This window comes from Aptenodytes forsteri, unplaced genomic scaffold, assembly GCF_000699145.1.
Source record: "Aptenodytes forsteri isolate BGI_AS27 unplaced genomic scaffold, ASM69914v1 Scaffold15, whole genome shotgun sequence".
NCBI lineage: Eukaryota > Metazoa > Chordata > Aves > Sphenisciformes > Spheniscidae > Aptenodytes > Aptenodytes forsteri.
Genome location: NW_008795129.1, coordinates 12,684,149 through 12,701,479, shown reverse-complemented (window position 1 = coordinate 12,701,479; position 17,331 = coordinate 12,684,149). Strand labels below are relative to the sequence as shown.

Sequence of the window (17,331 nt, the reverse complement as noted above, 5' to 3'; positions counted from 1 at the left end):
AGACACTGGATAACTTGACAACTGGTACACAGGTACTAGTTTTAAAACCACAGACGTGTGTATTAGATATGATATAAAATATGGTACATCTTTTATGTGGGAATGATTTCTATAGATAGTGTATTTCAGCACAAGGAAGATGCATGTTCCAAGGGGTCCTGGAGAATGTGGTTGTGTTCTCCATCACACAGGATACTTACACAGGATGCTCGTGAGGAGACAGCGCTGCTCTTTGCCATCCACACCCCCACGCCCCTCGGCTGAGCTCTGCAGAGATCACAGGAAGCACCACTGCTGCCCAAGCAGCCCCTCGCACAAAGCTACCTCTTTGGTTTTCTTCGAGCTGATTTGAGCCACAGCCTGACACCACCAGTGCCAAAATCTCATCCTCATCTGAGCTGGACCCTGAAGGCTGAGAAGCAGCAACGGGTGATGTCCACGGGCCATCATGGGCAACTCGCCCTGCTCCCCCTGAGCTTTCTCCAGCTCTGAGGTGAGTGCAAAGGGCTATATCCTGAGACTCCTATCTTGCCAGCTTCACCTGCACAAAAAGGCACTTAAAGAAAAGAAGAAAAAAACGAAAAAGTAACCCTGCGGTGAGGAAACGGGGAGTAAGTCCAGGAGAAGAGAGGAGGAACAGAACAGTGAGCACAATGTGAATGAGTGGCTGACCCCTCTTCCAACAGGGCCCAAGAACTGCAAGCCTTGAGCAGCCAGCTCCAGCTCCAGCTGCCCTGCACAGGTCTTGGCATCATCCCATCCCTGCTCAGTCCGGAGCAGGAGCATGCACGGGGCAAAAAGAGTGTGAGAGGGAACTACACACGACTGGAGGTTCGGAGTAGAAGTGGAGAGTGGTGGAAGGACCTGCCCCGTGGAGCTCGCTCTGCTGGTGCAACTGGATGGGGAAAGCACCTCGTCCTGCCACGCCAGCCCCGGGGCCCCTGCTCCCCGGCCAGCCCGGACACCCTGCCAGCATCCCTCGTCCCTCTGCGGGATACCCCGTCCTGAGCTCCTCCAGGGCAGCGGCCTTCAGCTGCACAGGGATTTCAGGGAGTGGACAAGCTGGGAATAAAACAACAAGCGCTTTGTAAACTCTGGAGGGTCTGAGCTTGGGGTCTACAGAGAGGCAGAGGTTGGTTTGCTAAGCCCACCCTGAGCCCCTCTCCACTCAGAACTAGTGTGCTTCGTATGATCTCCACGTCACCAGAGTCAGTCTTGTTTGGAGAAAGATTCTCATTGGAAAGCAAGAACATTCCTTCACTCTTTACAAAGATTTGGCAATACACAGAATTAAAAAAAAATAAATCATAGTTACAACAGATTCAGGTTCATTTCATTTAAAGGAAATTCAACCAACAGGAGTGTAAAAGTTATAATTCACAGTTGTGCATTTAAGATATTAGTGTTGAAAACCTCACTTCAAAGAACTCTTGTGCAAAATTGTATTGACAGTAGAAACCATGGCTAGATATGCCCTCCCAGCCTCCCCCGGCCAACAGGCCATCGTCCACCCCTCTGCCTGCACCCAGAGGCAGACGGATGAGGGGAACAAAGGCGGCAGTAGGAGTTGACATAGGAAGATGCAGTATCCTTTCTGCGAGTCAAAGCCTTGCCGAGGTCTGAGGTCAAGTCCAACGATTCCCAAAGCCACCAGCTGGTGCCCTGCACCGCGGCGATGACCGGCAGCCCTGCCACGCATCCTTATGGCATTATGGCACGGCATCTGGCATCTGAGCCCACCTGAACGCAGGCGGGCAGCCAGCGAGGCAGAGAAAGCAGACCTGCTCTGGCAGGACACCCCCTGCAAGGGCCCAGACTCAGACGCCATGGCATCTCCATTGCAGTCGGGAGAGCCAAGCCCCGGGGCCAGCAAATGCCATCCGGAGGCTCAGAAGTGATCCTGAGCCGGGCGCCGGGCTCCTCTGCTTGTGATGGTTCCCACCACGAGGGCTGGGAACTCCTTGCATTTGTTAAACAGTAAAACTGTAAATACCCTGAGAACAGGGAGACTGGATTGTTTCCCCTCCGGGGAGAGGACCATGCTTTGCTCTTCAAGCTAATTAGTAGTAGCAGCTCCTAACCCCTCTGGGTCAGGTACATATTTTCCATATGAAACACATCTATAATCAACTATTTTTATGGAAATTATTTCACTTTCCATTATTGGATCTGTACAAATGATGAAAAACAGTCATGCAAAAAATCGCCTGCAAATTCTGGAACAGTGCAGCATGGGCAGAAGCAGGAGGTATTTGCTTTGGGATCACATGGCTTTGGTTGGAAAAATTGGCTTTTTTTTTTTTCCTTTTTTTTTTTTTTTTTAAAAGGGAAACAGACACTGAAACAGATCCATAACCTGCCATAAGAAGCAGAAGTCAGATCCAGCAAGCAACCTCATCCCAGAGAGAGAGCTGCCTTGACTTGAGCCTTCCCTCCTTCGGCAGGTTTGACAAAACGGATACTGCATCTCAAGTTCACCACCGTGTCAAACACTTCTGACAAACTTTTACATTCAGCAACTCTAGATAAAAACTGGCGAGGCGAGTCCCTCACCAAGGACAAACGCTGTAACATCTCAACATTTTGCTTTGCGAGAAAGGTGCAATATTGGCAGCTCTCTGGGAGAGGCACGGCTTAGGTCAGCCCATGCCGATGCTGAGCCGTGTGCTCTCGGTGGTGGCAGGCTGGTGCGCATCAGAGCGAGGATGGAGACTACGGAAACGCTTTTAGATGGGACTCAAAAGAAGTTAATAAGAAGCTAAATGCGAGAGTAAGGTTTGGGGGCCCCGTTTCCTCCTCACTGGGTGCACAAGTTAGATACTATGCAATTTCTATGCCCCCTTGTGGGGACTTCATCCTCATGGATGGCTCCAAGGAAGACGTGCACCTTTCCCATCAGGGAGGACAGCAAAAATTAGGGCTGCCTTCTGAAGCCAAAAGAGAGAGGAGGCGAGACACAAGCAGACCCAATCGGCTCTGACACCATGCACTCCAATTTCCTGCGGGGAGATCCTGCAGCAAAATATTGCACCTTTCCAGCCACCATTCGCAAAGACGGACCATGGGAACTTGCGGCAAGTGCCTTCCCCAGCCCACGAGCAGGAGAGACGGGGCAAGCGTGCAGGCACAGAGAGCTCTGGCAGTTGCGTTTGGGGCTGGGGGCTTCTTTGAGGGTCAGATGAGATTATCTGGGTGTAAAGAAAGGAAGGGAAATGCTACATAGCCAGGGGCCACGGAAGGGTCTTGAAACAGAGAAACTGCAATGCCTGATTTATTAATCACTCCAGATACCAAGGGCAACATTCACATTTTGTTTGAGACAGCACTGGAAGGGGAGAGGATCGGGGTGGGGGGTGGGGGTGGTGGTGTTCATTTGAGGACTTAGACTCCGTCTGTGGGAGTGGGGAATGTATGATAAACAACTGCCACAGGGTGCCTCTTGCTTGCACCCAGTCTGCATTCAGGTTTTTGGGGTGGAGGAATTGGTTTCTGCTGCCCAACACAGGGTGCCCTGCACCAGCGGCAGCTGGGTGGGAGGCTCTCTGCTCTGCTACCATGGTAATCCCTAAAATGGCTGTTAAAAGGGGCAAGAGAGAAGGAAATGCACTAAATCCACTCAAAGGAAGGAATGTGGCTGGGAACAGCCTGGAAACGAACCTCTCCGAATCCCTGAAGTGCAATACACTCACGTCTGGAAAGTTTTGTCAGTTCTTGGAGAGGATGGTCCCGACTCCTCAGCAGAGCCCATCCTTGCACTGGTAGAGGTTTACTGTCACCTGGAGGATGTACTTTGGGCATAATTGTAGCAGCATTTTTTGTGTTAATACTAGAGATTGAAGGGGGGACGGGGACTGATGTTCTCTGTTATTTAGCAAAGACTGCACATCTGCTCTGGCCAAGGTAACGGTGCACAGACAGCTACAGCACACAAGTGCTTAAAAGCTTGTCATTTTGGGGTGCGCACGTTACTTCACCATGCAATTGTCAGGAACATCAATGAAATATGACCCAGTTACTTCACTATGGACAATTACGCCCGGTTTTCATTTCACAAGACTGCAGTTTTGCTAATTAACTCCTTCCCCCCAGTATCATCTTCAACATACACAAAGTTTTTGGAGGTTACAAAACTGTAAGTGTAACGACGCTTTTGCCTGTTTTACAAAGAAACCTTCTGAAATTTGAGAGATCATTAAATACCAAAGTAACCACTCCTTCCCTGAAACTTAACTGGAAGAATGTAATAATAACTCAACCCTTGGCCCTCCAGGTAGCTGAAACCAGAGGTTCCTTGAAGCTTGCTCATTCTTAGGACACAAATAACATACAAGTACCAGTTACTAACTTCTTCAACAGGGCAACAAAAAGGACCAGAGAGGGGTAAAAAGAGGCCTAAGGACATTGGAGCCAATTCACAAAACTACGACAGAGCCCATTTGAGGTTTGGGAGGGACAGAAACAATTTAAAACTCTGCAAAATACTTTTTAAAAACATGATCTCTCTTGAAAAAATAACTGGAGGAGCTTTTAAACTTCTCCATATGTGTTTGAGGAGGAAAAACCCAACAAGGATCAAAAATACAGATAAAAAATAAACATGATTCTACTTTGCAAGAAGTATTTTCATCATTCTCAAGGGTGGCTCACCATTCCCAAAGTATACTTGGGGCTTTAGTCTCTCTTGCTCTTTGCTCCTTTCTTCCTGTTTCTTCCTCTTCTGCTCCCAGAACGGACGCAAAAGTCTTTGGTCTCAGAACACTGGATGCAGCACAGTGTTGCAAGCACATACTAACGGTGTTCACACTCGGGGAGGAGGCAGGAAGGAGCGAGGGCTGGTCCTGCTGAGGAGATGGGATGGGTGGGTTGTGGGGAGTCAGCTCCTAGATCGCTCCTTCACTGTGCATACTGTGGTTGGGCTTGTTGTGAGTCACACAGTTCTGTTCGTTCAGCAGGTTTGCTGTCTCGTCCGGCAAACCGTCATGCAGCTCCGTAAGAGTCAGTTCGATTTTAGTGTTTTCACTGTCCGAGGACTGAGGTGTTTTGTCCATCCGGGATGCCATCAGGGCATTTTGGTACTGCTGTCTTGAGATCTGCTCCAAGAACAGAAGGAAGGAACAAAAATAGCCAGTCACACTTTTGTGTCTTCGTGGGACACACTGAGAAAATAAAGTGCCCTCCCTTTCCAGATGATCACACTTCAACCCCTGTTTACCTGTTTCTATAAAACATCCCTGCGCTTTGCAAGCCTAGAGCATCCCAACTCAACACCACAGCATGCTGACATTTCCAAACAGGGTGGAAGCACAGAGCTGTGCAATCACCATGCTGTTCAAAGGCAGGGATTTATTCCTATGCAGAGATTTTTAAATCATATCTCCATTTCCTTCTAGCCATGCACATTTTTAGGGCCAGAACCAGAGTTCAGTGAAGTCTTTCTCCCGACTTCAGCAAGCTCCTGGTGAGGCTCTAAGAGTCCCTATAGAGCCAGAGGCTACAAGCCTTACTGCTCTTGTCTAGGCCAGCAAACGCAGGAGGAGCTGCAGCCTTATTCTGATACATAAGGACATTTGATTCTAGGAAAGACTGGGATCTCCATAGAGATGAATCAAATTAGCAACCCATGAAGTCTTCCACTGGTTTCTGCAAGAACTGGCTGCACTCAGCAGAACAGTCATGACAGTAGCTGGCCTAGAGCACAGAGTGTTACTGGCCACGATGCCCCAGAGGCAAGGAAGCCTATAGCCCCATATATCCACATATGGTAGCAGAGGGGAGAATTCCTCCTGGAGCCACAAGCAACCAGCCCCGTGAACTCCTTCTGGGTCAGCCTTCTCAGCCAGGACAGGCAGCAGGACGCACGTGCACTGACAGCCCCGTGTGCTACAGCAGTGGGTTATCTCAGCAGGCAGGAAGGTGGAAGAGGTGAAACAAGACTTTTAGAAAACCTTAATGAAACGTAGCAACGCAAGAGAGGGACTGGAAATGGAGAGAGTCAGATGGACCAGGTCACAACTCGAAAAGCAAAATCCGAACATGCACGAGCAGGTCACAGCCCTGGTTTACAAGGTATTAATTGAGTAAATGCCCACATGTCTCAGTGGGCAGCACTAATGTTGAGTACTGTCCTACGTGTAAAGCAGAGTGATGCAAAATGAGGTGTGCAAGTCTGATTGCAGAGACACCAGACATTTTAGTATTCATTAGCCTCAGTATGAACACAGTGAGAGTTGGAAGGACTCCACATAAATCAGCATAAGATGAGCAGCTGCTCTGTACAGCACATTAGCCATTGAAATCTGTAGTGAGAATCACTTGCCCAGTGATAAATATTTACTGATCTAAACCTTGAAGGCTTGAACCATCAACCAGTACACTTGCATCTGTCAAGTTTTGAATGCAAGACTGTACTCGCCTTTCAAAATTTGGCTACGGAATAATCAGTTTAGCATTCTAGTATTTCTACTCTATTCCACATTCTTAACATTGAATTAACTTTGACAGAAGTTGAGTTCACAAATCATTTGAGTTGCATACAAAGAAACTGTGAATGTGCACTTAATTTAAGAAAAGCATCAAGGTCAACTTCTGGCCATGGGACGTCAGCTTCCCTGGACTCCCAGCTGGGCTGGAATTGCTGCCAGCATTAGCTGTTCCTCAGCTCAGCTAGATTTCCTATCCCACAGGACTCGCACACATTTCAGCGTGGGACGCACCATGCTGGGGGACAGAGCTGTATTCATGCAGCAACTCACTGGTAGTATGAGACATGAGCCTAACATGTGAAGTTAAGATAAAGAGAAATGTCCAAGACTTCTCCAAGCAGAAAAAGGATGACAAGTCGGAAAGTAAGACCAAGAACCCCAAACTGAAACCAAAATCAAAAGTGAATAAAAACTGCGACCAACAGAAAACGTCTCATCCTTTAGAAAAGGACACTGTCTGATAATGAAGGGTCTCCATTTCAGATGGCTCCAAAGGCTTCACAAGGCTACGTCTTTCATGACTAAAAGCAGAGAGAGGTTATTTTCTGTACTCTTTCCTTGAGGGACCTGAAATCCAGAAACTTATGTGACCAATCTACTTACAAGCCTAAATGAGAGGAACAGTGAAGACAAAACAATGGACAGCAGTTATTGGGAATAAATAATTTAAAGTGATTTTTAAACGGCTGCTTTCATAATCTTATTTACTCACAGAGCAATCTAGAGGGACCTCCCTTCCCCAGGCTCTCCATCCTACCAGCCAAGCCCAGCTTTCCAGCGGGGCCTTTCCAGCTTTTTTCCTACCTTGACAAACTGAATGTCTGTGAGTGCTTTCACTGAGTAGTCCGGAACATACACTTGGAGGAAAGACGCATTCAGCTGGTTGTTGCTGCTCCCTAACGTTGGTGTCACTGCATCAATGCGATCACTTCGGTTTAAAGAGTCTGAGTGATTCAAGCCGCAGGGCCGAGGCGGAGACTTGTTTTCGGCTGAGAAACAGGCAAGAGCGAGAGATTTCTTAAATCAAGTAGAAAACATTGAAATGTCACCAGTTTCAAAGGGACATAATAAATCGCAATGTAGCACAGAAGAACTGCAAATACTTAATCCACTCATAACCAGACATGCAGCTAAACAACCAAATTACCCTGAAAGAGTGTCCATTTTGAGTCCAGAGCTGGTAGCCGACATCACTGAGTATGCCTTAAACAAACCTGGTTTCGTTTATGCTGCGATGGACATGCCCTGTGCGCAGTTGGTCACAGTGCTTTAGCTGATGAGTGGTAACCACGAGAGAAAGGTAACTTCCCAAGGCTCCCTTACAGGAGCTCTTGATAGTCAGACCATGCTTAATAGATTTATTTTTTTTCTTAATGATTTATAATCGCAACTCCATACCAGACCTTTCATCCACAGCAAGTCCCAGCTAACCCTTACCCCCTTTTATTCCACCTGGTACCTACATATGCCTTGTTCCCTGAGTTAGAGCAGACATTTTCAAAATCATAAGAGTGATAAAAGTCCTCAGTGGACCAGAGTCCAGTCCACACGATGATTACTTCAACGTTTCCTCTATTACCTCCCAGTGCTTGAAAGGGCAAAAACTCAATGAAGGAGAGCAAGCTCCATGTGGTGCATGCCAGCCAGCATAACAGGGAAACCAGTCCATGCTACAGATTAAAATCTGTGTCCAGGAAAGGAGTAAACTAGAGACATCATTTTCCATCACTGGCCTTCAAGCACTGCAGCGTTTCACTTGAAAACCTTGCAGCTGTCCCCTGCGAGTGTGATTGGCCACAGTTTATCTCAAGTAAACGTGCTTTCAGGAAGCCACAGACATTTTGCATCCCTAGCTTCCACCCACGCAGTGACCCAGAAGACAGGAGAGCAGAAATGCATCTTAAGGGAGATCCCAAGCCCTCCTGCAGATGGGCTTCTCCCTGGGTGCACACACAGTACATACTGATCAAGGAACTCTCTTTGGGACTGGTGAATTTTTGGATCTTAGTGCAGTTAAATTTCATTCGGCCAGCCAGCCCAAACTGAAACTTGATGTAAACTATGTTAGTCACCACGTGACGCCCATTCTCAGCTGAAAGGTCATTTTCATATAATCTTAAGATACAAAGCCTCTTCGAGCAAATCAGCAACAGTATCCTTGCAAGCTTTTCAAATTCTTTTTTGAAGACTTTTCTATATATAAGCTTATTTCTAAAAAAAAAAAGCTCCCTAAAATTCAACCCTACCTCTGCCACTTAATCACTATAAATATAATCTCTCCTTGCCCAAATGACACAGCCTGTTCTACACCTCTGCATCCAGCCTTTCCTAAACCTAACACTTTAGATGCTTCTAGATGCATGGCAGATTTTTTTTTTATTTCCCACTTAAAAATCCCTCTGATGTTGTCTTTTCTTCAATTTTAGAAAAGGGAACAGAAAAATACAGGTTCTGACAACTTGGCAATTTTTCTGCCATTTCTGCACTATGGAATTAGTGCAGGTCCCTATGGCAACACCAAGTACAGGCTTAGGGGGAAGCACTGCAAGGTATTCCTCCATACCGACTTGCCATCTTGAAAGCCACAGCAGGCTGCAATAAATGCTGCCAGGAGCCAAACCTCTATCTGCACGCGGGGCTTGATGCTGTAATTCCCACTGGAGAACAAGGAACTGTGAAGGCTGAGTGAATTTGTCCTGTCTTTCCCACCTGCATACACAAAATACGTCTGTGTGTGACAAGAACAGCATCACTGCTGCTTGGGATAAAGGTTTCCATCTGGAACAGCTTTACACTAGTGTGACTTGTATCTGCCCTTTCTTTTCACCAGGGGTCTTATAGTACATTACTAATAAAAAACAAAGAAGGACAGAGAGAAACATGACAAAGCATATATTAAAAAAAAAACCAAAAAAAAGGGACAGGTGAAGCGAAAGGACAGAACAAAAAAGTATGATTACTAAAAATCTGAGGGAAAGGACATCACTTCTGGACCACGTACAAATCAGGGAGGAAGAAGAGACGTTAATGAAGGAGGAAGGATACAGAAAGGGCAGACGACAGAAGAATACCAGGCAGGTCCGTGTTTGCAGAACAGCGCCCTGCCAGTCCCCTAGCAGGCCAGCCCAGATCTGGACAGATCTTTTCTACCCAGGTTTTCTCATACTCCTCACCTTCCTATACAAGGGATAAAGAGCACAAACCACAAGACAAACATCAATACAACTGTATTGTGAATTTGGGGTTAAACAACAGGATCCTTTTTAGAAGGACCCAGCAGAAGGTCCGAGTTTCACCAAAACTGGTACCACACTGTCATAGTGACCAGGCTTACCATACCAGTTCCTTTCAAAGGAGATTCTTCCCATTATTATTTTCCATTATTGATTTTTTTTTTTGTTAGTTGGGGAAGAAGCTAGGAAAATATGCTTGGCATTTATATTGGAAACAACTTGCATGTGCAACGTGCACACTTATTTGTTGCAAGGAAAAGGGGAAAAAAAAAAGACGACCTGGCAAAATAAAAGAACCAAGTGAAAAAAGATAATCAAAGCTGCTGAGCTTAAAAAAAAGCCATCAGGTACTTTAATTAAAGAAAGATTAAATTTCTCCCCCTTCTTTGAAATTTAGCAGCAGAAACTTTAACACTTATTTGTTGCAAGGAAAAGGGGAAAAAAAAAAGACGACCTGGCAAAATAAAAGAACCAAGTGAAAAAAGATAATCAAAGCTGCTGAGCTTAAAAAAAAGCCATCAGGTACTTTAATTAAAGAAAGATTAAATTTCTCCCCCTTCTTTGAAATTTAGCAGCAGGAAACTTTAACAGGGCAGGAAAAAAAATCCCCTGCAGGACAACAACCTGTAGTTTGTTTGGAATGTGCATGAGACTAATTTAAGGACTGATGGTGAAACATAATTTTCAAAAGTGAAAAAAGAAGAGGGGGAAAATACAGGAAGCAGATGGTGAAAGTTTATGAAACGCATGATGTGTGTTAATGTTTAGGAGATGTTTCACTTAAATATGCGTATCATTATCTTGTTTGCTTTTAGGTCTAGGGAAAGACGTTTCATCTGAAAAAGAAAACTTCAAAAGGAAGAAATATGTTCACTGTGGCTCAAACTGTTTTAGGATTCTGCTCTTCCTACAGACTTTCTCGATAGGTTTCCATTTTTCTCAACTACTCCATGCATGCAGCGTCTGCAAAGCTGTTCTTGACCCTTCCCAATTTCCAACCGCTCAACCGTGTCTCAGAGCTCTTTTTGGCCCAATTTGCTCCCTCCTTGGTCTCTGCTCTCCAAAGGGATTTCTGTGTCAGTCAACTTGGTTATTCGGCAAGGAAGGGCCTTAAGCAAGATGGGAACCAGAAAACCCCACAGGAGGTCCCACAACCTTCTTGCACATTCCATTGCAAATCTGTCCACTCAGTAAACCACTGTGCCGGTCCACGGCATTAACCTCACTGAGAGAAAGCGCAAAGCTTTTGAGGAATTGAAGTGGCCAGACTGTATACAAACCATAGAATTTACCCATATGAGAATATAAGAATTCTTTCATTAAAGACGTTTTCCTTTTATGGCAGTTTAGCAGCAGACATTCTCCTCTGCCAAAGGCATTTTCTTCAGAAATTTTTAAGCCTCAGTTTGGGGGAGAATACCTTCTTTTAAAAAATCTCCCCTCCTGGTTTTCCACCAGCGTACATATGAGAAACAAGAACACACACACATTACCAAATACATTTTCTTCAACGTGTTTTCAGTTCTTCCCATTTTGATGACTCTGTCATGTTGCTACCAGTTACCATAAACAAAAGTTCAGGATACCTACCTGCAAGGCATAACTCTGTGCTGGACTTCTCCCTAACGAGCAAAGGGGTCAGATAAATACAGACTGCAGCTGAGTTTTTATGGCATCAGGGCAGTCACAAGAATGGTGAAAATAGAAGCATGCGGATTTACCTGGAGAACCTGCTGCTAACAACTCTGTTCTGCTGACAACAAAGGTACGAGACAGGGACAAGGGAACTAGAAGAGGGAGAGAAAAAGGATGAGATCACGACCAGAAAGGCAGCAGCTATCCACACTCGACAGGGGAAGGAGCCAGTTCACACACTGAAGAACTAAAACCAAAAGTGCAAATCAACTGTGAAAAAGTAAAGGGTTAAAACAAAAGCAAAACCAAAAAAGACAATTAAACAATTTTAGGAATAAACCAAAAAACAAGCCTAAGGAATTACAGTGAACAATTTTCACTTGCTAATTTGAATGGTTATCCAGCACAGAACAGTCCATCAAGGTACACTCAGTTTTAAAATAGTTCAAAAGGAGCAGTGGTGCCCACTCCAGCCTGGAAGGCAAAGAGTTAAAACAAGCCAGAAAGCTTTCATGGATGCTGTTCCTTATGGGAGTCAGACAAAAATAGAAATAAAACCAAAGGACGCTTCATAGTTCTTCAAGCTTTCAGTAAAATGTCAAACGAGGTTGTGATTCTCCAAGCTCATCCCTGTCAGGATGGGTACCGTACTGCTCATCATTACTGCAAATCCCTCCCCAGCTGTAGTTAAAGAGAAAAGCTTCACTCTCTTGTTGGGTTTTTTGGGGGGGTTTGTTTTGGTTTTTTGAGGGCTTTTTGTTTGTTTGGGTTTTTTTAATGCTTTACTCTCCTGTTACTGACTTCACATTCCAGGTGGGGAGAGCAGGCACATGAAGTTTAATTAGGACACACAGAAGAGCAGGAGTTTTCTCTTGTTCTGCAATGACTTATACTTTCACTGAGCTTTCCTGTCTACACAGAGCAACAGGAGTTTATGAGCCCATCCTAACAGAAATCTCAGGATGCTGCAAGACATCATAAAACAAATTCTCTAAAACCTGGAGGGAAAGTCAGCAAAATGAGGGGTTTGCTACTGGTAAAAGCCAACCAGTTGAAGGTAAACAAATCCAAGGTTGGCCGAGATTAATTTAAAATAGTGCATATCCTTAAGTTTGACATGACAAAACCCAAGATGGATTTCAGGGCACGCAGAGAGGAGATCATTTGACCTCACAAGACTTGGGGCAACTGGCATGGTTGTGGGGAGGGTTAGCAAAACAAAACAACACAAACCCCACGTGAAAACATTCAAACTGAACAATGCTGGCAAAACAGAGATGCCACAAGTGATTTCCAAGTGTAGGTTTGGTAGGAGAAGTGACCATGCCTAACCCAGCTCCGTGCCTGGCCCATATTGCAAAAGCTGAGCTGCGAAGCTGAGTGTATGATGCAATTGTACATACATGTGTGTCACGATTCCTTGTGAACACTGCTGCTATTGCTCAGATAAAATCCACCCAGTGCTCTGCACACTTTCAAATCTGTCAAGCCTCAAAAGGTATAAGCTAGACTGATCAAATTAAAGTGCACATAATTATGGAAGAATTAGTCTTGCCTGTAAAAGTGAGCTCACATGTCCAAGAGAACTGCTGTTGTCTGTAGAGTTTAATGAGGCTATACTCATAACTTACAAAATCATTTTCATTCCAATGCCATTTGCTAATGTACATACACATAGGTACACATACGTAAAGGGAGTGCTCAGGAGTGTACAATTAAAACAAGCTGCCTCTCAAGTGGAACATAAACCCTGCTGCGACAGGAGGACCCAATTTCAGTGTGAGAAATGTCTCTCCCTGAAGCTGAGCAAGCGGCTTTGGGTCAGCAGATGGCCAACGCCAGCACCAGCACCCAGCTCTCCCCAGTGGGGCTATGGATTCCCAGTTGAGGTCGAGATCTTAGTGGTGACACTGTTGGCACGAAAATACATCACCAAATGCTGAAATACAGCACTGGAGCCTACTCTTGGTGGATTATAAGATGATCCCCCGACCTGCTCCTATGAGGTGGTGGCTTGTGCCGCTACCACTTGTGCGCCGGGAATTGGCTCACACCTTGGTGGGAACTGGCTCACACTTTGCCCTCAGACACCAGCTCTTCCCCCTTGCTGATTTCTTGGTTACATTTCCACACAAGCTGACAGGAGCAATCACTTTTCTTGCACCGCTGCCCTCCTTTTCCTCAAGACATCTTTAGAAACAAGACTGGTAAAGCGAACCATCCCCAAACTAACCGGGTGTTTGTACTTTGCACCACTAGATGTCCCTCTGCCACTATTTATTCATTCCCACTAATTCAATCCCTGTTACCCTACAGTGAGCAAAACAACAAAGCTGTCCTCCAGTACCAAACACATCACTCGCTAAGGCCAACACTCGCATCCTCCGGGAGCTGGCAAACCACTGCCAGTCACTCGGTTTCGGAGTCAGCGCCGCCACCGGCCTGGGCCCCTCCCAGGGACGCTGTGCCAGGCAGGCAGTTTCGCTGGCAAGGAGGTATCGTTTACATCAGCCCCACAGACATGGCAGGGGGATGTCCTGCGCAGCCTCCTCCCGCTGCACTCACAGGATGGGCAGGCTTGTGCAGGAGCGCATTCCAGAAGCAGAAGGTAAGAGGACATACCTGGCGATGCTGTGAGGGCCATCACCCCATAGTAGGAAAAAGCACCAGCTTCAAACTTCATCCCCTCTTTCCCAGCCTCCACTTCCACTTTCCCCTGTTAAGGAAAAGGAGAGACAGCTGCAATTAAAAGGGACCGTAGGTCTCGAGGCACAAGACCAGACTTGAGCCCTGAAAGCCAGTTTTGCCTGACATTCCTAAGCAGTGTCATGGTCCCTGCAGTTTGTAATGGTGCCTGAACAGGGACAGACCCTGGAGGGCAACATGCGCTTGAGCCCTGAGCTATCCTGGTCTTTGGTGCCCTGTGGCCAGTGTAAGTCCCTGCAGAGGAGCGGGATCAGCACAGCGCTTTGCGGAGGTACTATTGCCGGGCTCCAAGGGCTGCCAGGCTGCTTTCCCTCAATGCAGAGTGAAAAAATACTTCCCCGGTATCACAACAAGCTTGTATGTAGCACAGTCACCTGGGGTCTTGAGACACATTTTGGGCCACCGCTCACATTCACATGAAGAGTCCCCTCTAACACAAACATAGGGAAGGGAGATGGAATACAACACACGAGGAGGCTGTCTGCCTTCGCTGATGAGATTCCCACAGAAACAAAGCCTTTATTCCTGAAGGAGCAGTCTTGGGGCTACTTTAGTTTTACATATTCCAGCACCCTTAACTTAAGATCCCGCTCTTTCGCAGGGTCTTGCCTAGAAACACCCTCAGTGCTTCCCAAGCTGTACAAAACCACACTACCACACAAATGCACCTGCTTCTGATGTGGCCCTAACCAAATGTTTAACATCACATCCTACGAAGGACTCTAGAACAGAACCCACCATATCAAACATAGCTGTAAACATCCCAGTTACTTTGGTATACACGTAGCCAAAAATAATCGGCTTCTTGGTGAGGCCTGGTTTTCACATCCATCCATCCTTACTGGTACTGCAGTGAGAGTTACAGCACACCACTGCAGACAGAAGAAATCTCATGCAGCTTTCAGGCTGACCTACACAAAGGTTGGGATTTCAGGCAAACCCATAATTACCTGCAATGCTTTCCCTCTGGCTAGGCTGGAAAGGGCAAACAGACTGCCCGTCCCATGTGTACTGAGTAGACTGAACATCAACTGGACACAACTGGGTCAAAATGAGTCCAAAAGGTAGATTTTATTTCTATGTGTTTATTTCATTAAGCACCATTTCAAATAAATAATCATGCCTTTAACTTTACAGTACTGCACTGGGGCACAAAAACATGAAAATGAACTCAACCTGCGTGAGCCCTGATAACAAGTCAGTTTGTCTAACTGTCCCAGATGAGAAAAATCACAAAATCCACCTAGCAGGAAGAGAGTGCCTAGCTCACAAATCCACTTTCCTGCTATCACAAGCAACGACTTCATATAATCCTTTTTAAAACCAATGTCACTCCACAACACAAATAAGTAGCTTATTTGTTCATTATAAGCCTTCCAAAAGGTATGATTTCATCACCCAGGCAAAGACTGGTTATAAACAGAGCTCTCAACCTACTTACTGCTGGTAGTTATTCGCCAGCGAAGACCAGGTCTCCAAAATACATACACAATCAGGCTTTGATCTTCACATACAGTCAGTCTGGAGTTAGTAGCTAAATACAAACTAGTAATTAGTAGTTGGAGTTGAGATTCAGTTCCAAGACCATTGCTCTATCTGCAGAACCAACCTTGTTACCATTTTTACAGTATGTACCTACTGCAAGACTCAATTTTCCAAATGCATTATAGAGCTAGCACACTGTGTTTGCTAAATATGTATTGATTGAAGAATAGCTCAGAAAGAACTGATTGTACTTTTGTATCGCCCATGTCCTCCATTTACGTCTTTGCGGCATTACCTCATTCAGGAACATTATCTTGCCTCTGGAATATTTCAGATTGCAACAATTCAGCACATAAGAAAGAGCAGTTAAGGAGCTACCAGTTGCTCCTCAAACCCTTGGAAAAAATGATCCTTTTTAAAAAGAGAATTACGCTGAATCCACAATATCATATTCCATATGCTTTCTTAATTGTTTATCACTGACAGTGTTTAAACCTCCCTTCCATTCTTTTTTTTTTAAGGCCATGTTAAGGAAGATTTCAAGCCCGGTGTTACAACTGTAGCTACGATGCTTGTGTTTTTATAACCAAAACTGATTTCAGTTATGCAGGATAGAAACATAAGCACCTTTCCAGCAAAATCTCTTAAAGGACTGTTCCTACTCAAACGGTGCTAGATGGAAGCTAAGTTTCTGTGTAAAGCTTTACCTAGTCATTCAAGTGTTCCTGTCAAGTAACAAAAACCTGGGAGATATCAGCACTAGATGCAATCCTGTACGGAACAAGTAGAAAACAGTCCTTCCACACCACCTAGGGCTCCAATCTAAAAACCACCCAAAAGCGGCGATCTCGAGGTAGGGCGAGTGCTTGGATGGCAGGGTGCCCAGGAACCGCAGAGGCTGTGGCAGGAGGTGGCATCAGTTCAGTAGATGGCGCAATGCCCCCACTGAAACCTGCGCTTCTCACACCACCAAAGGTACAGACTTCAAAATCGCACAGAAAAATGTCATTTCTCTAAACTGTCAAACTCCCCATGCCTCCTTTTGCAAAAGGAAAAAACGCATTCCAGAAAGCCAAACTCCTATGATATGCCATTTTTCGCACCCCTATTTTCCAAGCAATGCCAGCTGTATGCAGGGATTCCTTTGCATTGCCTATCCTAGTGATACCTAAAGCATAAGTAACTTTCAACAGATGTCTGGAAGTGGGAAGTGCTGTCTACCCTTCACAACTGGTTTAACTGAGGCTGAAAGCAGCTGAGTGAGCTCTTCAAGGTTGGCAAGGTCATAAAGGAGGCAGGAGCAGTTCCCAGGAGCCATAGTTCCATTCCCATGTTTGAAAGAAGACAAACTTCAACAACTGGAAGAGGTATAGAAAGGGATATGTCAGGAGATGAAGGATTTTGCACATATCTACGTAATCACATGTCTGACCTGTAAAATGAGAACAAAGTAGTCGACGGGCTTGTTTCGCTGGTAGAGGTAGTGTTCTGGGGCTTTCTTGTTCTTCTCGTCGTATTTCAGCTCCTGGATGACGTTGGGATGTTTTAGCAGCCTGAGAAGGATCTTCTCTGACATCTGGGATGGACCAAATGCTTCTACTTCTATAACACAAGATACAACTTGGCATTACACTTCATATGCCTGGCAAGAAGTTAGCAATACTCGTTAATAAGCATTTGCCTATAAAAGACACACAGATGCAGAGAGATCCATTATGGGATTGCAGGCTTCCTGTCTTTTGAGACTGTTAGATTTAAGGGGGGGGGGGGGGGAAACAGGGAACCCCCAC

At 45.6% G+C, this 17,331-nt stretch overlaps 1 protein-coding gene across 1 annotated transcript in view; it reads right to left on the bottom strand.

Moving 5' to 3' along the window:
• Positions 1 to 1,217: 1,217 nt before the first annotated feature.
• The window catches only part of CNNM2 (cyclin and CBS domain divalent metal cation transport mediator 2), a 125,440-nt gene continuing 109,326 nt past the window's right edge, over positions 1,218 to 17,331 (bottom strand). The window contains exons 4-8 of the mRNA XM_009277833.2: positions 16,974 to 17,143; positions 13,973 to 14,066; positions 11,437 to 11,502; positions 7,287 to 7,471; positions 1,218 to 5,090 (exon numbers count right to left, since the gene is read on the bottom strand). Of these exons, the coding sequence (XP_009276108.1) occupies positions 4,881 to 5,090; positions 7,287 to 7,471; positions 11,437 to 11,502; positions 13,973 to 14,066; positions 16,974 to 17,143 (725 nt within the window). The 3' untranslated portion in view covers positions 1,218 to 4,880. The remainder of the gene's footprint in view (positions 5,091 to 7,286; positions 7,472 to 11,436; positions 11,503 to 13,972; positions 14,067 to 16,973; positions 17,144 to 17,331) is intronic.